We start from the raw sequence: 23,455 nt of genomic DNA, 5'->3' as shown, positions 1-23,455 counted from the left end.
CCCAAGATAACTCAGCTCCCAGCGTGGAGAAATAAAAGCTGACTGGTCGGCTGTTGTATCTCTTTTTACCACAGGAAGGAAGTGAACTGCCAGGCCATGCGGTTCTGGACTCTCCAGTGTGCCTCCCTGCAACCACACAGCGCAGAGGTAATGCTCACCTGGGTGACCCACTCCCATGGGCAGGCCCGGACGGGGCACAGGTAAGATAGGCCATAAGCAAGTCCTAGCCAATCGGCTGTGACCTGCCATCCCAGGTGTTGTGACTCAGGTTGGAACACCCTCTTCATGCAGACATAATGAGCCATCCTGGTTGAAGCCTTTCATGTCCACCCACGCCAGGCCCACCTACCTCTTCTGGCTGCCTTCTGGGTGCCCTTCACCCCACCCTGGGCTGATTTCCCCATCCACCCCCACCTTCTCTTTGCTTCTTTTCCCTCCCAGGGTCACAGCCTCTAAGCCTCTTGGAACATGGGCTCCAAGGAGGGCACCCTAAGAGGGCAGACTCCAGCCCCATAGAGCTGGACCTGGGGCCCTGGCCAGGAAGCTGGAAGGCACATAGCCCCTCTGTCCGTTCACTTCCACAAGGCTCCATTCTGGGTTCCCCTTCTTGTCCTGGGCCTCCAGGACAGTCACCTGCTGGCCTGCCTGCAGACTCACTTCATGGCTGCTTCTGGCCACAAAGGGGTACACTGCCACCACCTGAAACACACGGGGAGCGACACAGAAATGGTCAGGGTGGGAGGACAGACAAACCTGACCTAGAGAAGCTGTTTATCCTCTTCCCTCCCACCCGACTCAGTCCCCGTCGCTGAGCAGTCATTGCCTCCCAAATACATCCTTTGCCCAAAGACATGGGCTACTTCCGCTACTCCCACTGCTAATAGCTACTATGTGGCAGGCTCTTTGCCTGGTTTTGATTTTCACAATTCTATAATTCTGTTTGCCCCATTTTTCAGATAAGGAAATTGAGACTCAGAGAAGTCAAGGAACTTATTCAAAATCACAGAGCAGTGAAGCTGGTCTGTCCGACCTCAGAAGGGGTGCCCTCAGTCCACTGCTGCCATCTCACTGAGCAGGGGACTCAGCAGCCCTTCCCCACCACCCTCCTCAGATCAAAGGGTGTCATCTGCCCAGGCCAGTTTCCCAGCTTGGAGCAGAGACAGGAAGGAGGTTAGGTGGCTTTGTTGAAAGGCAAAAAAAAAAAATGGAAGAGAGGGCATTTGTTAGGCTGATATTTCACCTCCCTGGGCCTCATTCTCATCATCTGTGAAATGGAAGTAATGATATCCTTCCCTCCAGGTAATTGTGGGAATTTAATGAATGGATGCCTGTGCCTGGTACATAGTAAGGGCTCAACAAATGCAGGCTGCTTTTGCTATTTTTACCATGACTTTTACTACTGTGTGCCAAGGCTCAGGAACAATCAGGGGCAAGGGGGAACTGGGATGACCCCATGTGAGTCCCACTGAGCAGCCCCACGACCAAAGAGGAAGCGGCTGCTGTGTCTGGGCAGATGGACGGCTGAGCTCACCACATGAGCCCCTGGGTGGGTGTTCCGGGACACTACCCACACTGGCGGGCACTGGGACTGAGTTGGGTGGCCAGGCTCTCTGGTGGGATCCCTGTGGGTTCTTTGCTGATGGGTGGGTATGTCCAGCAGGAGGCAGCCCTGGTGTACCACTTGTAGCTAAGGCTCCCGGCACTGGCCCGAGAGCCTTCCCAGCATGTGCCGCAGCTGTACATCCCAGCTTCCGCGGGCTTCTATGCAGCCCTCCTGCAGCCCGCTCCAGGCTCCCCCAGCCACCCTGGCCTGCGGCATCCCCTGGCTATTTACTACAAGCCTCTGGGCTCCCACTCCTCAGCCTGGGTCCTTTCTGTTGTTCATCCATCACCTGTGAAGCTCCTCCTTTATAACTGTGAGTGCAGCCTCCATTTACTGAGGCTCACATGTGCCAGCCAGCTAAGTACCTCAATCAGCCCTCACAGCGACCCCACTAAGCTTCTGCCCCAAAAAGCCTTCCCAATACCTTTTGTTTTGAGATATAATTCACATGCATACACTCACCCTTTCAAAGTGTACAATAAAGTAGTTTTTAACATGTTCCCAAGGTTATGCCACCATCACCATGATCTAATTCCAGAACATCTTCATCATCTCAAAAAGAGACCCTAGACCACTTAGCAGTCACTTCCCATTCCCCCTGCCCCCAGCCTCTGCCACCCACTGATCTACTTTCTGTCTCTATGCAATTGTCTATCCAGGACATTTCGTATAGAGAATCACACATTGCATGGCCTTCTCGACCGAGCTACATGTGGTAGCATGTGTCGGCACATATTGTTATGGCTGAACAATATTTGATTGTGTGGATGTGCCACATTTTGTTTATTCCTTCATCAGTTGATGGACATGGGTTGTTTCCACTTTGGGGCTGTTATGAATAATGCTGCGACAAACATGCATGTACAAGTTTCCCGTGGCTTTTAAGAGAAAGCCGACACCCTCACCAAGGCCACAGGCCCTGCTGGCTAGCCCCGCCCACCTCTCCAGCCCACCGTGCTCACCGCCCCAGCACCTCACCGTCCCAGCCCCACTGGCTCCACTCAGTTCCTCACTCACCCTGTCCTCCCCGGCCCTGGGCCTTTGCATTCGCTGGGCATGCTTTCTGGGAAGCTCTTCCCATCCACAACCCTTTATCGCATTACTTCCTAACCACCCTTCAAATCTGAGCAAAAGCATGATTCTTCTCAGAAAGACCTTCCCTGAACCTCTCCCACACCTAAGGCTCTGGCACTTAGCACCAATAGAACTATGATTATTTATATGATTATTTTATTAATCGCTGTTTTCCCCACCTCCCAGATTATAAATTTGAGGAAGGCAAGGGCCAAGGTTGACTTCTGCTCATCACTGCATCTCTCATCTAGCACAGTGCCTGGTGAATACTGAATAAATGAACAAATGCATGAACAAACGAATGAACGAAATAATCCCACGTGCTCTGCTAATGGGGAGCGAGGGATTAACTCCCTGCTCTTGATGTGGCAAGGACGAGAGGCTCCTTTCTCCAGGTCCCACCCTGGCCAGGACACTGGTGTGGCCACTGACCAAGGCCCTGGCCTCACAGGGTGGTAGCCCCTCTGGACAGGAGGAAAATCAAAGCCCCACTCCAGATGGCCATGGGGATGTGAACCCCCGCCCCTCTTCCAGGCTCACCTGGGTCACTGCTGGGACAGAAGGGACCAGGGCCAAGGTGGGCTCTGGTGTCTGACGTTCGGAGTCCCTGTGAGGCTTCGCCTGCCCTCTGAGCTCCTCCTCACGGGGGACCACGTGGTACAGCTCCAGTTTCCCAGCTGGCACGTACCCTCGATGTCCTGCAGGACACAAAGAACGTTATCTGGCTGTGGATCACACTGCCCATCCCTTTCAGAGGTAGAGGAAGTCACCACCATTCATGGATGTGAATATCTCCAATACAGCTTCTTCACACTAAAATGGACCTCAAAAGGTTATCTCGGAACCTCACAAACTGCCCCCTCGCACCCTGCACTCACTCTTTCTAGCTTCTGCTTGTTTACCCCAGTGACAGGGAGCTCATTTCCCACAGAGGCAGCCCACTCCATTTGGAACAGCTCTGGCAGAGATAAAAAGTTCTTCCTCGGACTGGTATGAAAACTATTTTCCTGGTGCTGGCACCACTGGTCTCCTTTCCAAGCAAGGCCACTTCCTCACTGCAGGACTGCCTTTCCCAGGAGGCAGAAATTGCCTTTCTCTTCTCCAAGTGCCCCCAGTTCTTTCTCGTGTAACAGCTACTCCAGTGGTGCTCTGGTTGCTGTCACTGTGAATGGCCATCACCTCCTGAGAGCTTGCTTGGTGCCAGAACCGGCATCGGATCACCTAGTCTTTCCATCAACTCTCGAGGTCCGTATTGTTATCTCCATTGTATGGCTGAGCCAACCGAGCTCAGAGAGGCTCCATAGCTCCTCCGGGATCATGCAGTTAGTACAGTGCAGAGTTGGGGCCCAAACCGGGTCCTCTTGACCCCAGGGGCCTGGTTTTAATCCCCATTCAACTGTTTCTCAACTTGAGTTAGGATTTTACCCTTTCGTGATTCTTGCCAGATTTGTACCATCTTCTTAATTTTTTTAATAAACTCACTTTTTAAAACTTAGTGTTGTACTATATAATAATGAATAAAATCATGGGTTTCCGTACTAGTTATATTTTTTCTAATATACATTAAAATACTGAATTAAAATAAAATGTCTGAAGGGGGAAAAACTGTTGGCAGATCCCCTCCCAATAATCCTGTGTAACCCTCATCTTGTGGGTCGCGTGCCCCTCTGTGGAAGACACTCTGCTGGGCCTTCTCCTCCTGGGTTCATGGTGCTCCTTGCTTCCTGCCCTGATCCCTCCTGGGGCCCCTACATCTGAGCAGCACACCCAGGGACGTGACCAGTGCAGAGGGAACAGGATAACACCTCCCTTGTTCTGGATGTCAGACTTCTGTCCACACAGTCAGGATCTAAACATCCCTTCTCTGCGTATCTCCATCCCTTCTCCATCCTTCAAGGTGATGCTGAGTTCTCTCCACACAACTCTGTCTACACAAATGATCTGTGGGTCCCCAAGGCAGATCTTTGTCTTCCTTACACAGCACCCAGCACACAGTAGGTGCTTGATAACGGATACTGCAATGTAAGACTGAATTTCTCTTTTTGGCATTTCATGCACCACACTAAGCCGCTGTACCCCACGCCCTCCATGTTCACCTGTGTTCATTCCCATCCTGGCTTTGGACCCCTGCCCACAAGAGTGCCAATGTCTCCCCACTGCCTCCTGTTGGACAGTTTTCCCAAAGGGCAGGGAAGTGCCCATGAAGTCCCACGTACCTCCGGTGTCCACCAGCCATCGGCTGCTGTTGCCTTTGGTGTCCTTGTCTTGAAGGAGGGCTACGATGTGGCCCCGAGGCAAAGTCAGGTCCAGAGTCCCGGACCCGCTGATGTTGCTTGTCACCTGGTACAGCTTTCCCGGGCCATACCTGCTCAGGAGCGCCTGCACCTCGCGTTCAGCCCCTGGAAGGAGTGGCTGGGAGAGAAAGGACAGAGACAGACACAGGTGTTGGAGCTGGAGTGTTAAAGCTGGTGCCAATGTTGGCCCATTTGCTGACAGCTAGGAGTCCTGGGCCAAGCTCACCTCTGCTGCCCATCGGCCCATCCCGGTCGGGGCAACCGTCTCGTCACTAATAGATGGCTGGATCAGATGAGAAACACACGCTCTTAGTATCCAAAGGTATTTCAGAAGAAACTTCTAACTTAACTTCTAAAATCCTTCTCTGGTCTAAACTTCTTGGGTTTTCTAAACTCCTAAGGCAGTTTCTGAATCTCTCCATTACAGAACTCCAGGACTGGGGCCTCAATTCTGCCCATACCATCAACCTAAGCTGTCCCACAGGAAAATGCCTTACACACGTCTTTTAACCCCAATGAGCAAAACTATGAGCTTCATGTGAGCACCAGGCCTTACTCGCCTGGCATCTTAAACAGCCAGCACAGGGCCAGCACACGTAGACACACGTGTGAACAAAGAGAATATGGTTTTTTATTCCATGCGTTTTGAGTCCACAAGTATTTATTGAGCCCCCTACCATGTACAAGGCATGGTAAGCCTTGTGAATGGCATAGTAGAAACAGTTTTTCCCTGATGGAAATTGCCATCTAGTTGAAGAGAATGATTCAGTGCACTTTCAGGGCATCCAAAAATCTCCTGGCACTGCCTTTGTTTTTTCATTCACTGCTTCCAGCAAAAGTATCAACAAGAAGGGACTCAGGCGATTGTCCCCTTTTTGTAAAACAAAGAAGAAATTTAAAATGTTGGATATAGATTTGTTATATATTCTCTCTCACTAGATATATATGGATGGATATATATTCATCATATTCTATATGATTATTTCCAAGTGGAGAGGTGCTGGGTGTAGGCAGGTAGGCAGAGGTGCCCTTCAGGGACATTTGGGCATGGACTCTGTCATTACCCCTACCTCCAATGGGTTCCTGAATCAGGATCAAGAACCAGGAGAACTCCAGTTTTCTAAACAGGCCCTCAAATGGAAGTGTAGAGACAGGGTAGCTCTTTTTCAGAATGGTGGTGTTAACAGGAGTATGGGGTAGCAAACGTTTGCCTTCTTTCTCAATTCTCTGCCCCTACCTGTGCAGAGACCAGCAGTGCTCCCTGGAGGGACCGGGGAGGCCTGTAAAGTTCTCACTGGGACTTTCCTGTCCTGGGTGGCCACCTCACTCCTCTGGGTTCTGTACCCGTAGCCAAATAAGTCAAGAATTTATAGGAGGGTGTGTGCATGTTGCAGGGGTGGGTGAGAGAAGGTGGGGAGGGTGGGGCTGGGCAGGGGGTCTCTTCTCTTCCTACCAACACACCAGGACTATGATGTTCCCATTTGTTTTTTATTTTTTCTGTATCTTCTCTTTTTTTTTTTTCTGCAATCAGTATGGATTGCTTTTCCAATAAGTGTTATTTTGTCTTAAGTAGAAAAAGATAGAAGTTTCCATGACTCATCTGAGTGGCTGCTCTCTTCTTGATTTTCTGCACCCTTCCTCTCCCCAAGCTGCAGAGCCTGTGCGGCAGCCCTGATGACCACTCTGCTGGGGCGTCTCAGGGTGGGCGAGGAAGTGGGGTCAGCTGTGGCCCCAGGAGGCGTCAGCCCCGCTTGAAGTGCACATACACCTCTGATGGTCTTTGATGTCCTCTGTGCTCTGGCCAGGTGCAAAGGCCACCTGTATCTGTCCAGCTCTGCTGGGCTCCTTTACTGCCCCCCGTGTCTCTGAGGCCCCCTTCTCCCTTCCGGGGAATCTTGGAGCTGTCTCCTGACCCTTCACTTCACATCTCACATGTGACTGAATACAGTTTGTTTTCTCAAACCAGGTTTCATGATGCTCTGGGAGCCCCTGCTCCCTTCAGCTATTTCAGTTACTTTTCAAATGTAGTAAAAGTAACTACACAATATTTTATATATTCTTGAAGAATTCTTCAAGTGGACTGCAAGATACCCTTTCGTTATATTTTATTTATTTATTTATTTATTTTTAATTAATTAATTTAGTTATTTATTTTTGGCTGTGTTGGGTCTTCGTTTCCGTGCGAGGGCTTTCTCTAGTTGTGGCAAGCGGGGGCCACTCTTCATCGTGGTGCGCGGGCCTCTCACTATCGCGTCCTCTCTTGTTGGGAGCACAGGCTCCAGACGCGCAGGCTCAGTAGTTGTGGCTCACGGGCCTAGTTGCTCCGCGGCATGTGGGATCTTCCCAGACCAGGGCTCGAACCCATGTCCCCTGCACTGGCAGGCAGATTCTCAACCACTGCGCCACCAGGGAAGCCCCGTTATATTTTAGAGAAAAATGCTTTACCAAAAAAAAAAAGACTTTGGCTGGCCAAAGTTTTGTAAACCACAATGCAGCTGAGATACTGTCCTTTGCAATTAAAAATTCCACAGCAAAAAGAAAATTTAAATGACTTCTTATTCAAATTTTTTATTCATCCTGAATGCTGGTATCTGAAGCAGGTTCCATGAGAAGGTGGTGAGGAAATGGTAAATTTTGATGAAAAATTTGAAGAAGTTCCAGGTTTCAGGCTGTAAATGCCACTTAGCCATTATGATGTCTAATTTCACCTAAGAGTAAAATGTTTGCGTTTTCCTCTTCCTGACCTGCTCTTATGCTTACTGGCCATGAAGAGCGTGTGTGTGTGTGTGTGTATGTGTGTGTGTGTGCTCTTATGCTTACTGGCCATGAAGAGCGTGTGTGTGTGTGTGTGTGTGCGCTCTTATGCTTACTGGCCATGAAGAGCGTGTGTGTGTGTGGGAGATTCCCACCCAACCCCAAACCCCAGCTCACAGAGAAAGGAGAGGGGGAGGAACACTGGGAAAAGAAAAGGGAAAGGAAATAGGGGATTGACCTCACTCCACTGGCAGGTGGAGGACTGGATAGTCTTTGAAGGGGAAGGAGGGACACTTACTTGTGTGGTGGGAGGCAGCAGCACTTTCTCGAAGTTCTGTTGAAAGGAGTGAAGCTGATGACCGGTCTGGCCCAGTGCGTCCTCCACCAGCTTCCTGAAGGCTGGATCAGAGACGTGGTGGTGGGGAAGCTGGGTGGGGACAGACACTGTCATCAGAGCCCTCCTTGGGAGAGAGGGGACAGGGAGACCCTGACAGCCACACTCCAGCCCCAGATGTGTTAGGACAGCCCTTTATGTCTTGGTCAGCTGTTGTTTTGGCCTGGCTACTGCCCCGCCTTCCTTTAAGAAAGCGTCCCTCTTTGGGGGTCCAGCGGTATCGCCCCTCCTGGTGCCTGGCCACAGGACTGGCCGTCACGGCATCCCTTTTCCTCAACACTGTGATCGGTCAGGGAATAGACAATGGAGCAGAGCGAGGCCAATCGGAAACCACTCATCAGATTTTTTTTTAATTTTTAAATTTATTTTTTACTTTTTAATTTTAATTTTTTTTTTTTACAGTAGGTCCTTGTTGGTTATCTATTTTAAATATAGCAGTGTGTACATGTCAATCCCAAACTCCCACTCCCATCAGATTTAGTACATGAAGGCTGAGAATGAGAGGATGACTCTTAGATTCTGAGATGTAAAGGTAAATGCTTAGAGTCGTTGGGAGCCACTCTCTCCAACTTTGCAGAAAGGGCCTGCTTGACAATAAAGCCAACCCAGAGAGGGAAACAGCCAGGAGATGGAGTGAAAGTCAGAGCCTCGACGACACTGACTGCAGCTGGGCAACACTGACTGCAGCTGGGCCCGAGGCTTGATTCCCCTCCTCAGCCTCCCAGTTATACAGGTCTTTATGCCTGAGCTGGTTTGGAACCTGAGGAGTTTTGAACGATGGTGCATCCTGGGACCTTGGCCCTGTTGGTCATCTCCTGCATTCTCATCAGACAGCCTAGGAGTGACCGGGCCCCACAGCTAACAGAGACATGTCCTCTCTGCTGGTCACCAAAATCACCACGCTTCATTCTAGCTCAGAGCCTTTCCCCTACCCCCAGGATGAAGACAGATTGAGGTTCTACCATGTGGGCCTTTCCCAGGCTCCACAGGACTGTCCAGGTGAATGGGCCATGGGACACACACAGGAAGCTGGCATCAATCATTGACAGGCCCTAACATTCTGTATTACAGGATCAATCAAGAAATGTCCTCTTTCTGGGACTTCCCTGGCGGTCCAGAGTTTAAGACTCAATGCTCCCAATGCAGGGGCACGGGTTCGATCCCTGGTCAGGGAACTAAGACCCCGCATGCTACACGGCGCAGCCCCACCCCCCCAAAAGAAAGAAAAAGACAAAAAGAAATGCCCTCTTTCTGCTCTTATGAAGTTGACTTCCCCATTACTGTACCCTAGAACACTCCCCAGCCCTGCACATCCCCGTCTAAATACAAGGGGGGCTGGCCGCCCTGGACAGAAAACTAGAGGGTGAGAGAAGAATGAAAAGATCATCTAATCAAATTTACCCTCTGCCTTCAGGAAAGAGAAATGTTTCTTTTTGCAGATGGTTCAGGCTTAATTCAAAAAGAGTGTCTGAGACAGAACTCTGTACTAAATGCTGTGAGGGCCAAAAAGAAGAAAAGCTCAATGAGGGGAACCAGCTTCATCCATCAGAACAGCAGGAGGCAGGCTCTGATAAGTGCTTAGCAGAAGCACATCCTAAGGGCTGCTGGAGTACAGAGGATGGGGAGGTGGGTTCTCCCACCTGGAGGAGGGGGATTCTGAGAGCTTCATGGAGAGATTCATTCATTTGTCATATATTTGGGCAGGTCCCACCATAGGCCAGGCACTGCGAAAGGCATGGGGGCAACGGGGAGGGACATTCCAGGCTGAAGAAGGAGTCTGTGTAAAGGGGCTGTGGTCACACTCAGAAGTGGTGCACTGGAAGTGGAGGCTGCAGATGCAGAGTGGGACTATGGGCTGGAAAGGTAGTGATGGGGGTGGGTGGAAAATTTTAGAGGAATTTTTATGCAACACATTGGATGGGGAAAGCTGAGCTGGGGCACATGAAGCACAGGAGACAGCACGCGGTATGAGCAGTACCGAAATTTCTCCAGAGCTTAGATCCACAGGCCATTAAGCTCTGATGTTGATATCAGAGAGAGATTTAAGAGTTCTTTCCTATACCAACCCAGTCTTCAAAATTCTAAAATCAAAGTTTGCACTTGGAGATGTGTCTAAACCTCTTTGTGACCTATTTATGCTTTCAGCAGACAGCTCCTTTTATAGGCTGTCGGGCACTATGGTTCAGAGCCCAGGCTCTGGAGTTGAACTGCCAGGATTCAAATTGAGCTATTAGCTGTGTGGCTTGGGCAAGCTGCTTAACCTCTGTGCCCTGGCTTCCTTTTGAAACGAGAATAATAATAATACCTACTCTGTAGGGTTATTGTGAGGATTAAGTGAGACAATATATGGGAAGTGTTCCAAACAGATGCACCGTAAGTGCTCACAAGGAGGCAGCTGCTAGAAGTAGTAACAGTGGCAGGAACACAGCTTGAGACATTTACTCCTGACTGTGTAGAAAGGACCGAGTCTCTGTTACCTACTTCTTTTTTTTTTGTTTTTTTTGTTTTGGCTGCATTGGGTCTCCGTTGCTGTGCGCGGGCTTTATCTAGTTGCAGCGAGCGGGGGCTACTCTTCGCTGCAGTGTGCAGGCTTCTCATTGTAGTGGCTTCTCTTGTTGTGGAGCACAGGCTCCAAGCGCACGGGCTTCAGTAGTTGTGGCACGCGGGCTCAGCAGTTGTGGCTCGCAGGCTCTAGAGCGCAGGCTCAGTAGTTGTGGCACACAGGCTTAGTTGCTCCATGGCATGTGGGAATCCTCCCGGACCAGGGCTTGAACCTGTGTCCACTGCACTGGCAGGCAGATTCTTAACAATTGCGCCACCAGGGAAGTCCCGTCTGTTACCTACTTCTAATACACTCCAGGGAATGTCCCCAAGGCCTGTATTTTCCCAGCAGAGCCTCCTGTGCTTCTAAGTCCCAGAGCCTGAGAGTGGCCTGGAGTCCCAGTTTCACCCTTGCTTTCATGGTCTGACTCTATTAATGGAGGGAGAACAGGCATAAGAGAGATCCAGAAGGTCCCCACAACCTCCTCCTAAGCACCTGTTGGAAGGCCCAGCCCAGCCCCTGCAAACAGCTGGCTGAAGGGGTGACCAGGCCCTGCCTGGCTATTCCCCAGGGGCACCCCAGTCCCATAGGCCTTACCTGGGCCAAGCTGCCCTCTGCCCTCTGCAGCACTTGCTTTGCAAGGTCCGTCTGGAGGGTCACAAATGTGCACAGGATCTGGCCCAGCCACCGCACGGCTAGCTGCTTAAACTGTGGGAGCTCAGCCACTAGCAGGGAGTTGAGTGCCTCGTACATGTGCCGGGCCGCCTCTTCTTCATAGGTCATGCTGCCCACCTCCAACAGCTTCTCTTGCACCCTCTCGAAGTCCAGTAGTTTGTCCAGACGTTTCTTGATCAGATTCTGAGGGCCAGCCAAGGCTTTGGCCAGGCTGCACAATGGCTGCCATACCAGGGCTTCCAGCCGCTGTTTCTGTGGGGAGATGTGAACTTGGGAGTTAAGGAAGGAGGTGGCAGAGGGCGGGGCACAGGGGGAAGGGGCTTTGGATGTGGGCAGGACTGGGCTCCAGTCCCACCCTCACCGACCAGCTGTGACCGCTAGCATGACATCTAACCTTTCTGGGCCTCAATGTGCCCATCTGAAAAATGGGGACAATGTATGTAACAAGCTTAGCAGAGCGCCTAGCACAGAATAAGTATTCAATATATACGTCACTTCTTAATACGGTTACTGTGCACAGATGTTGAAAAAATTTTGTATGGAATGGTGGTCAAAAGCATAGTCCTTGGGGCACAGGTTCTAGCTTGCCATTGACCATCTGAATAACCTGGGAGGTCACCCTCTCTGAGCCTCAAGCTCTCATCTGCAGAATGGAGCTATTAATAGTATCTACCCTGTAAGCTGTGTCGTGAGGATTAAATGAGGGAAAGAACGTAAAGAGTTTAGCACAGTGCTTGGCAGATAACAAGGCTCAGTAAACGTTAGCTGGGGCTATTTTTATCAGGAAAATGCACTAATAATAATCTCTGCCCTGCTGACTATCCAGGACTGTTATGGATGTGACAATCGTGGAAAAGGCCTGGCTTCTAAATATTATTCTTATAGGCTCTGCCACCTGCCTAAAAAAAGAAAGGAGAAGTTCTGCTCACAAACTCAGGGAAGGCCTGGAGCTGCAGGTCTCTTGCCAGGTAACAGTACTGCACCACAGGCCCCCCAGGGATGTCCAGATCGTATTCCTGGGGCCGGAAGCGAAGGAAAGCCTAGATGGGGTCAAATGAGAGAGCCAATCATGGCCTGTCGTCGCCATCTCACACCTGAATCCCCCTCCACCACAGACCAGAAGAGGTTGCCCAGGCTGTCTGCACACCCTCCCTGTGTCTGCACACAGCCTATTCTATCCTTGCACAACTTGGGTGATTAGAAAGTTCCTCCTTAGACTGAGCCAACATCTTTCTCCCTATTCAGTGCTGCCTCAACTTCACACATTTGCATATCTCCTTTGTGATTTTTTTTGCCATGTCCATGTTCCTTGAGTTCTATTAATATTTTTCCTTAAACGAAATTGGGTCATTTGTAGAGATGTGGATGGATCTAGAGACTGTCATACAAAAGGAAGTAAGTCAGAAAGAGAAAAACAAATATCATATATTAACACATATATGTGGAACCTAGAAAAATGGTACAGATGAACAGGTTTGCAGGGCAGAAATAGAGACACAGATGTAGAGAACAAACATATAGACACCAAGGGGGGAAAGTGGTGGGGGTGGTGGTGTGATGAATTGGGAGATTGGGATTGACATGTATATACTAATATGTATAAAATAGATTAATAAGAACCTGCTGTATAAAAAAATAAAATAAAATTCAAAAAATATTTTTTTCCGGGCTTCCCTGATGGCACAGTGGTTAAGAATCCGCCGCCAATGCAGGGGACACGGGTTCGAGCCCTGGTCCAGGAAGATCCCACATGCCGCAGAGCAACTAAGCCCATGCGGCACAACTACTGAGCCTGCGTTCTAGAGCCTGAGAGCCACAACTACCGAAGCCCACGCACCTAGAGCCCGTGCTCAACAACAAGAGAAGCCACCGCAATGAGACGCCCACGCACCGCAACGAAGAGTAGTCCCCACTCGCCACAACTAGAGAAAGCCCGTGTGCAGCAACGAAGACTCAACACAGCCAAAAATAAATTAATTAATTACTTAAAAAAATATATTTTTTTTTCCTTAAATCAACCTAGCATCCCTATTTAAATCAATGCATTAAAAAAAAAACCACCTTGGGCTTCCCTGGTGGCGCAGTGGTTAAGAATCTGCCTGCCAATGCAGGGGACACGGGTTCGAGCCCTGGTCTGGGAAGATCCCACATGCTGCGGAGCGGCTAGGCCCGTGTGCCACAACTACTGAGCCTGCGCGTCTGGAGCCTGTGCTCCGCAACAAGAGAGGCCGCGATGGTGAGAGGCCCGCGCACCGCGATGAAGAGTGGCCCCCGCTTGCCGCAACTAGAGAAAGCCCTCGCACAGAAACGAAGACCCAACACAGCCAAAAATAAATAAATTAAAAAAAATAAAAAAAAAAAAAAAAAAAAAAAAAAAAAAAAAAAAAAAACCACCTTATAGGGAATTCCCTGGTGGTTCAGTGGTTAGGACTTCGTGCTTTCACTGCCGAGGGCCTGGGTTCAACCCCTGGTTGGGAAACTAAGATCCTGCAAGCCCATACTTTACTCCCATAAAGGGAAAGCCAATAATAATTGCCATAAATAAGCATATAAGAATAACTGCTATAAAAACAATGCTATTAAGTTCTGTCTGGGCGTGATGGCCTGTTGAAGGCTTCCAGCCGGAGACTTGTTCTACCTGTTTATTTAAGACATGTCAGAAAAAGAGGCTTTTCCTGGACTCTGAGGATTAAAAGAGAGAGTCATTTTCTCGCTATGGGATTCCATGTCAACACTGTATCCGTCGTTTAAGTCCTGCATTTACGGAAATACAGCCTTAATGCTTCCAAATATCTGTTCTACTCTGCAAAGCCAGATGTGTCTCTCATGGGCCTCTGGTTTCTCCCTTTCAGGGCCCCTCCATTCTTTCTTTGAGGGCCTTCCTCTTCTGCCTCACTGTGCTGTACAGATCTTTCCTCTGGGGGGCCCAAGATGGAGCAGGAACAAGCAGGGGATGTGCCCCACAGTGAGGAGTGTAGAACTACGACCTCCCTCCTTCTACATACTTCCAATAATGCCACCCCAAATCCTATTATCCAAAGAGCCTGTTATTGTCTGACTGAGCTGGTTTGTGCAAATGGACGTGATTGAGAACAAAACCATGCAAAAGGGACAGAGTGGATGGAATGAGTCAGCATCCATGACAAGAATGAAGCGGGAATTTTGGTGCAAGGAAAGTGATGTGCTGGATGGGAATGCAAACTGGTGTCCCTGTGGGCTGAATGTGGTTTGCAGAAATATATTTTCTTGGGCCCACATAACATTTAAATTCTTATTTAATTAGCTGCTCACGTGAACACATCGTGAGATTTCACCTGAAGGTCTGACTTTCCAGTTTTCTTCTTCCTTAAAATCAGAAGAACTGGCAGCACAGGGTCCACATTCCCGCACAGTAACAACTCTTGTGAGCCAAGGAATACCTCACCCCTTTCATTTTATCCATTCACTCATTTATTTGGTCATTCACACTCCAACTATTACTACATACTGAACTCTACCAAAAAAGTCTCATAAATAGACAATAGGCCTCATACACCTGCACACTTCAGTCAACAATATCACCTGCCTGGTCCCTTTGAGCACCTGTGTTTGTCACCCCTGCTCTGGGTGCTGGTCTGGCAGGATCCCTCCAGATGGCTCTGATTCCAGTGAATTCTGACCCTACCCAGTGGGAACACGGCCCCCCCGAGAACTCAATGAACTCAGAAGCTGCCCCAGTCAGATGACCTGTGGGCTGAGGAGTGCTTGCGAACGGCCCCTCTTCTGGCCTCCAGCCAGCAACTGTATGACCTCTTCCATTTGGTTCCTGAAGCTGGTGTCTTTGTCAGCTTGTTCAATGGGCCCTGCATGACTCCTGCCCGGGGATCCCAGCCCCGCCCCACCCCACCCATCATTAACCACAGGATCCTCACCTCCAAATTACCCAGGTAAGCAGCCACATTGTTCTTCAGCTCCGTCACACACAGCGACACCCAGTGGAAGCTCTCTTCTAAGTCATCAAATTCCTTGTCTTCTGTCTGAGAGCAAAGTTATGCTTATGAGGGCCGAGAACATCCACATGGGGCCGGTGTACACCCCTTTCCCAAGTCCCTACTAGGGACCACCTTTCCACAGACCCACCCATCAGAGCCAGTTCCTCCAGCCCCAAAACTGAGTGGGACGGTTAGAGGCAGTAAGTGCAGCTTGGTGGTTCTGTATTCAGACCATGGAATCACACACAAGAGCTTATGAGTCCTGGTTCACTTGCTTCCTGGTTGTGTGAACTTAGGCAAGTGTTTTACTCTCTTTGAGCCTGTTTCCTCCTCTGCAATATGGGAATAGTATGAACTTACTTCATCGTGTGGATCCATTAATGCCTGGTTCAGAGTAAGTACTCAATCAACCTGAGCTGCTACTAGTACCTGTTCAACGCTGGTTCCTTGCCCAGACCCAGACATCTCCTATCTGTATCAAGAGACCCCAGAGAAAGAGCAGCACAAGATGCAGAGGAGAAAGCCCCACCCTGGCTCTCCAGAATCAAGTGCGGATGCCTACTCTGCCTCGTCCTGGCTACACATGCTGGACGTTCACTCCCTCAGCCTCAGTTTCCTCATCTCCGAAAGGAGTCTAAGATCCCGCACTGCACAGTCTTGTCCCTTGGGATGGCTGGGATACCACCCTTCCTCCCGCCCGTGCTCACCTTGGGTACGAGCCCCGCCTCCTGCTTCAGCAGCTGGCTCAGCCGGGTGGTCTTCTTGGAAAGGGTGTGCGTATTGATGCGGGCCAGTCGCTCCCAGAGGCTCAGCTGCTCCACCTTGGTGTACTTGGAGGCTGCACCAACAGGGGAGAAGGAGGGCACAGGAACCAGAGCTGACCCGGGAAAGCAAGAGCCCCTGACATACCTGGCAAGGCACCTCTTGGGCCCTCTTCTCAAATGTCAGAGTCACACCCATTAGAATGGTGAATCTCGGAGGAAAAACACAGGGCTCAGAGCCCTCACTCTGATGTGAGCACCCTGACTGAAGAGCTTCCTGCCTGCTTGACTTCTTAGGTCTCAGTTTCCTCATCTGTAAATGAGGATAGCCACCTCACAGGATTGCTAGGAGATCACATAAGATGATAGGTCTGGAGCAAATGACTTAAGCTCTCATTTTACCCAACTGTGAAATGGGGCTAACATTGCCAACCTCAGGGCTATCGTAAGGATCAAACAAGATAATGAGTGAAAAAAACATGCCATAGTTAGCCTTTAGTAAACATTAGCTAAATTATCATTACTATACAGTCTGAGTTGTGCAATTGAGTTTTTCATCTACTTGGGACACTGTTTCACTTTCCAGACCTTTCTGTTTTAACAGCTTCAGAGGCAGCAACCTCCCCACTTTCTCCTCTTACCCTCACCCCTGATAAATACACAGCTCTTTGCCTCCCCAGTATTCATTTCTGCTTAGTATAGCAGACATGTGGTTTGGATAAGATTGATTCCACTTTAGTTCAAGGGGTGGGTGCTGACTGTTATAAGCCAATTCACACAATCCCCCCATCCCCTGCCACAGTGATAGGTTCAAAGAAGGGCACATAACCCAGGCTGAAGCCAATCAGTTCATGGTATTCCCCTAACCATGGCAACTGGTTCAGGGTGAGCATATGACTCAAATGAGTCCTATCAGAGTGAAGCTCCAATTTAGTTTTTACAGCTAAGGGGAGAAAGGGCCCATCTTATCCTGGAGGGCGTGGTGCGCAGGTGTGAGTCTTAGGACAGCAATAGCCCTTTACTATTATAAGGGAGGCCAGCCTGAAGAGGAAGGTGACACATAGTAAAGGCCAGAGACAAGAGAATTACAGGGAAATGAGGCCAGCACCCTGATCAAACCCTACTTAAACCCCACATTACTTCTGGACTTGTGGGTTACATGAGCTACTATATTCCCTTTACTGGTGAAGCCAGTTTGAGATGAGTTTTTTGTAACTAGAAGCATTCTCACTCATGTATCGCCTAAATGCCCCAAGTCCTTACCCACTTCTTTGCGCCTCTTGTACTCATTGATGTTGGTGACCACGTCCTGGAGGGCAGAGGTAGCCCTCTGAAGGACAGGGTAGGCACTGGCATCAGGGAGTGTGTTCTCCAGAATTTTCTGCAGCAGCAATGGGTATTTGGTAATCCTCTGCAAAGGAATTACCAGCAAGAAACTGAGGCCTGAACGTCCAGCTTGAGGCCTGAGGGAGAAGGCTGGTGTTAGGTAGGTCAAGTCCACCCTTGGGGGCACCAAGGGGCCTGGGCTCTAGTCCCAGCTCTGCCATTTAACTCACTGTGTGCTCTCAGGCAAGCCACCCTCCTTCTGTGGTCCTCAGTTTCCTCATCTGTAATCTGTGAGGTCTATATGTTAGATGGGTGCTTCTAGTTCTCACTTTACCCTTTTCTGGGCCTTGGTTCCCCATCTGTACTAAATTTAATGGTCAGTTCTCTGCCCTCAGCTTACTCAGTCTCTCAACAGCAGGCACAGCTGACCACTCCCTCTTTCTCGAAACACTTTCTTCTTTTGGCCCCAGAGACACTCTTCGTCCTGCTTCTCTCACTCCACAGGCCACTCTCTTGGCCTCCTCTGCTGACTTCTCTCCAATGCTGGAGTGCCCGGGGCCTCCTCTCCTCCTTCTCACTCCACTCACTCTCTTACTGACCTCATTTAGTCCTATGGCTTTAAACACATCTCCACTTCCTACTTCTGTCCAGAGCTCCAGACACACATGGTCAACTGCCTACTTGAAATCTCCACTTGGATATGTCTCAAGCCCAACTCCGTCTGTTGGACATGCACAGAATATTTCATTTAATAAAATGGTTTTGCTGCTTTAAAAAAGAAGAGCTTTTAAAATCACAGGAACTTGGGAATTCCCTGGCAGTCCACTGCCGTGGGCCCACCCAGATTTGATCCCTGGTCGGCGAACTAAGATCCCGCAAGCTGTGCAGCATGGCCCACCCTCCAAAAGAAGTTTTTTAAAATTGAAATCATAGGAACTTAATGTTTAGAGATGTATTTAAGGGTAAAAAGTCATAATTATCTGTAATTTCCTGTAAAGTATATAGCATAAAATTAGATACAGCAAACAGCAGACATTAATACTTGTTAATTTCAGGTGGTGGGTGTGTGGGTGTTCATTACATTATTCTATTTTTCTATAGGTTTGAAATTTTTCATTTAAAAAAGTAAAATATAAAACAAAACACAGGAACTGACAGTGTCAAGGTCCCTTCCAGATGCACCATCTGATGCATAGATGATTATTTCTAGTCCCCTTCCTGATGATGTCTGGAAGTTGCAGAAAGAGTGCCCAAGTCAACGGCATCTGGGACAAGGCTCCAACAGTCTTTCCTTGATCATGACCAGTAGCCCTCAGACCCACCTTCTGAGACACCCACAAGGGTTTCAAACCACAATGTCTAAGCATGCCTCCTCCACGAAGACTCACAAATGTTTCTCATGACTATTATCTGGCCTCCTCTCCAAGGTACTCTTGCCTCTTGCTCTTCTTCCTATGGAAAAATCTCCAGATCAAATGTCCAAGAAAGATCAGCCATGAGGCTAGGAACAGACAGAGCAGGTGGGGGCCCCTCCATTAGTTGCAGGGGGTTGGGATGCAGGGGTGGGATTACCTTTTCAGGACATGCCTATGCTGACCATCTGCTCTCACCAAGGGTTGCCTAGTGCTTGGCTGACTGTGGGCAGGAGAGGTGGAAACAGTCGCCAGATATTTGAAAAACTCTGTCCTCTGGGCTTACTTTCCATGGGAAAGGGACAACTGTCACTTTACAAATCAGAGGTGACAGAGGGGAGGGGGGTCTTCAAAGAGATGATTACATCTCTTCTCCACAACCATCAAGGAGTAACTACAGAATTATAGCTGCCTCTTAATTTACAGCCTTTCTAAGGTAAGTTGGAGAAAACTCTTTATGCAGCCTTTCAGATAGGCAACAAAAATTGAAAGGCTCACCCAGAGTTGGGTGAGTATGGGGAAACCAGCCCTCTTACATTCTCTTGGCGGGAGTATCAGTTGGTGGGATCTTTTTATTTTATTTTATTTTTAAATTTTATTTATTTATTCATTTTTGGCTGCATTGGGTCTTCGTTGCTGCACACGGGCTTTCTCTAGTTGCAGCGAGCGGGGGTTACTCTTTGTTGCAGTGCACAGGCTTCTCATTGTGGTGGCTTCTCTTGTTGTGGAACACAGGCTCTAGGCACGCAGGCTCTAGAGTGCAGGCTCAGTAGTTACGGCGCACGGACTTAGTTGCTCTGCAGCACGTGGGATCTTCCCAGACCAGGGCTCGAACCCATGTCCCCTGCATTGGCAGGTGGATTCTTAACCACTGCGCCACCAGGGGAGTCTCTGGTGGGATCTCTTTAGAGAGCAGTTTGGCAATTTGTGAAATGTACAAACCCTTTATTCCCTCAATCCTACTATAGAAATCTACCCAGAAATATCAACTCAAGGACTTCCCTGGTGGCACAGTGGTTAAGAATCTGCCTGCCAATGGAGGGGACACGGGTTCGAGCCCTGGTCTGGGAAGATCCCACATGCCATGGAGCAACTATGCCTGTGCGCCACAACTGCTGAGCCTGTGCTCTAGAGCCCGTGAGCCACAACTACTGAGCCCTCACGCCACAACTACTGACGTCCGTGCACCTAGAGCCCGTGCTCCGCAACAAGAGAAGCCACCGCACTGAGTAGCCCGCGCACCGCAAGGAAGAGCAGCCCCCGCTAGCCGCAACTAGAGAAAGCCCACACACAGCAACAAAGACCCAATACAGCCAAAAAAAAAAAAAAAATCAACTCAAGTGAGCATGGATAAAGGTAGAAGTTATTCAGCAACTCTATTTATGACAGTAAAATTTCAGAAACAATCCAAATATCCATCAATAGGGAATGGTTAAATAAACCACAGACTATGAGCTGCCCTGGGAAGGAACTCTATGCAGTCATTAAAAAGAACATGGTAGATCAATTCATATTGTCCTGAAAAGATATTTATTCATGGCCATGATTAGGTGAAAAAGGAAGTTCTAGAAAAGCATGTAGAGTAGGAGCCCCTTAAAAAATTCATTCATTCATTCACTCATCCTATCTATCCATCCATCCATCTATCCATCCATCCAACATCTAGATGTTCCCATGGAAAGTTTATTTCCTGTCTGTCTGTCTGTAAATATACAGAATAAAGTTCGGATGGAAAATGTTTACTAGGGGGAGGGATGGGGAAACGGGAAACCAAAGGGGAATGGACTTTTTACTTTATATACCTGTGTATTGTTTGAAATTTCTTTTTTCAATAACCACGTTACTTTTAAATTTAAAACAAATTAAAAATGCCAATAAAGGAAAACATGTCATTTGCCTTTTCCAAACACTCTGCCTCAGTTGTTGTGGAACTGCAGGTGCTTTGTGCTGGACTGATCCACCTCTGTAAGCAGCCTCCTCCCCCTGAAAGCTATGCCACTAGAATGGTCTCCCTAAGGCAGAGCTTCCTGCCGACTGCAAGGGCAAGCCTTGATTCCCTTGGCCCCCAGGTGGGAAGCGCTGCCTTAAAAGACAGGATAAACTGGGAGTTCCCTGGTGGCCTAGTGGTTAGGATTCTGGGCTTTCACTGCCATGGCCCAGGTTCAATCCCTGGTCAGGGAACTGAGATTCCCACAAGCCGCGCAAAGACTCCACACTTCCACTGCAGAGGGCGAGGGTTCGATCCCTGGTCAGGAAAGTTCCGCATGCCACACGGTGAGGCCAAAAACAAAGTGGGGCGGGGGGGGGGGGGAAGAGAGACAGGATAAACTAGACACCCCACCCACTCACTCATCCAAATAAAAAGTGGGAGGCGGCATATATTTTAGAATCACAAAGATCTAATTAGATGGTACCATCTATCCTACCTGGATGAGAAAGAACCATTTATGGCTGGTGTGATTCTAGTCGGCCAAACTCCAGAAAGAGTCCCATGATCAGCAGCACAAGAAAGGCAGGATTATTGTTTCAAGAGGGAAGGGATCAAAAGTTCTAGAGCAGCATGTATAGCAGGAGCCCCTTAAAAATTCATTCTTTCTATCTATCTATCTATCTATCTATCTATCTATCCATCCATCCATCCATCCAATGTCTACACTTTCCCATGGGAAGTCTATTTTCTGTCTGCCTGTAAATCTACAGAATAAAATTTGGATGACAGAAAGAATGTCATTCCTGCTGCAACATTAGACCCTAGCATTTCGTTGAGGGCATTTTTGAAACCTGTAGGCTCTGGGGTGCTGCAGGCATTTAGTGGGCAGGGACCCAGGGATGCAGGATATCCTGCTAGGACAGTCCTGCATTATGAAAAATGGTTCTACATTTCATGTGCCCCTCTTCAACATTCAGAGACTGAATGAATGCCTTGAAATGGACTGCGACTTCAAGAACTGAGATATTTTTGTGACACTTGGACTCCATCCTGTCACATATCTTTACACTGGGAATTACCATGACACACCTTTTGTAAATAAGACCAAGGTCATTTGCAGGAACATAATCCTTCCTCATTTCCTCTGCCTCCCAGTATGTAATGTTATCCCTACTTCAGTTATGTTATTTCCTTCTTTCTCTCATCATACACAAGGAAGTCAAGTTTGTTATCATTGCTCACTGTTATTGCAGGGTACACACATTCTCTGCTCTTTTCTTTTTCTGTACTTCTCGTACACAATGGCTTCTGACTCTTCTTTGCTTAAATCCAAGCTTATTTATTATAAGTAGGTACAAGCATCTGATTGCTTCATAATATTTTCTAGTGTAGTGTTACCCAAGCATTTGCACACTGAAATACATATTACTTTATTAGAAATTATTTTCCTTTTATTTCTCCTTTAATTATAGTTAAGCCATTATATTGATTTTTTTCAGTTATGTCTATAGGCAGGAGAATTTTTTTTTTCAGAATATAACTCAGGATGATAAATTTATTTAATGCTTGTTATAAAAAGGGGGCATTGGGACCAACGGAGCTGAGCACCACAGTGTGGTCTCAGTGAAGCATAATCCTTTCCTAGCCAAGGTAACCACAATAGCTGGGAATTTTTGCGTGTTACTTGCATGCAGTGAGTCTACGTCCCCATGAGCTGTTGTTATTACTCCCACTCCACATGTAGGGAAACAAGGTTCTGAGACACGAAATGGCTCTGCCAAGGTATAATAAGGGGCAGAGCCCGATCCGCTGCCAGGCAGCTTGGCGTCAAAGCCCATGAGAAAAGCCTGGACTTGCCTGGCTGAAAAAGACCTGAGTGCAGAAGACATGACAAACAGCAGCCTCTGTGCCAACTAGGGCCCCCCACATAGTGTTTCTAACATGTCTGAACTAGATGCCAATATTTAACACTTGGGAGACTTACATCAAAGTTTCTGGTTTCTCTTGAAAGATCAGAGGATCTGGGCACAGTGGAATCACATTTCTACATGGCAACTGAGGGAGATGGTTTATAAAAAATGACTGCAATTATTTCACTCTCTGTATCTACACCCTTTGAATATGACTTTGAAGCTTCTCCCATCAAGAAGTGGGGAATACTTCTCCACCCCTTGAGTCTGGCACAGCATGCCAATTCCAAGCCGAGATCTCAAAAGGCAGAGCTGAGTCCGCTTGTATGTCCCAGATACATAAGAGAGCCCAGCCAACATCAGCAAAGCTGACCCGCAGTTGATCACAGACACATGAGGGTGTTCAGCCAGGACTAGAAGAATCATTTACTGAGCCCAGCTAAACCACTAACATGCATAAGTGTGACCTAAATACATGTTTGCTTTAAACATATTTTGGGGATGATTTATACTTTAAACCACTATATTTGGGTTGGTTTGTTACATAGCAAAAGCTACTCGATACAGCAACAATCAGCCGAGGCTGGGCTGCAGCTGCACTCTATACAGGGTCTCTTGGCTCTGGTTTGCCACAGTCTCCACTACTCCCTTTTGTCCCACATCTGGTGTCTTGCTTTCCTCATTGCTCACTCCTGTAGAAATGTATTTAGTGACCCTTGCAAAAGCCTAAGTTTGTAAGTTCCATGAAGGAATCAAAGGAAGCAAAGAAGAAAATGAATGTAGGTTTTTTTGGAGGCTGTGATGGGTTA

The 23,455-nt window shown here is 48.5% G+C and overlaps 1 protein-coding gene across 9 annotated transcripts in view; it reads right to left on the bottom strand.

Annotated features, from left to right (window-relative positions):
• Positions 1-23,455, bottom strand: part of ARHGEF37 (Rho guanine nucleotide exchange factor 37) — a 135,480-nt gene that overhangs the window by 78,015 nt on the left and 34,010 nt on the right. For 6 of the 9 annotated variants that reach the window (XM_059917471.1, XM_059917468.1, XM_059917469.1 and 3 more), the window contains exons 5-13: positions 17,332-17,531; positions 16,015-16,145; positions 15,248-15,352; positions 12,266-12,376; positions 11,259-11,588; positions 8,024-8,152; positions 4,894-5,089; positions 3,218-3,375; positions 634-699 (exon numbers count right to left, since the gene is read on the bottom strand). In XM_059917471.1, the coding sequence (XP_059773454.1) occupies positions 634-699; positions 3,218-3,375; positions 4,894-5,089; positions 8,024-8,152; positions 11,259-11,588; positions 12,266-12,376; positions 15,248-15,352; positions 16,015-16,145; positions 17,332-17,531 (1,426 nt within the window). Of the gene's footprint in view, positions 1-48; positions 700-3,217; positions 3,376-4,893; positions 5,090-8,023; positions 8,153-11,258; positions 11,589-12,265; positions 12,377-15,247; positions 15,353-16,014; positions 16,146-17,331; positions 17,532-23,455 lie in introns of those variants that run through there. The other 3 variants (XM_059917476.1, XM_059917467.1, XM_059917473.1) reach the window with 2 other exon arrangements.

The sequence above is a fragment of the Balaenoptera ricei genome, chromosome 3 (assembly GCF_028023285.1).
Source record: "Balaenoptera ricei isolate mBalRic1 chromosome 3, mBalRic1.hap2, whole genome shotgun sequence".
In the NCBI taxonomy this organism is placed as follows: Eukaryota; Metazoa; Chordata; class Mammalia; order Artiodactyla; family Balaenopteridae; genus Balaenoptera; species Balaenoptera ricei.
This window is presented reverse-complemented; position numbering and strand designations above follow the sequence as displayed.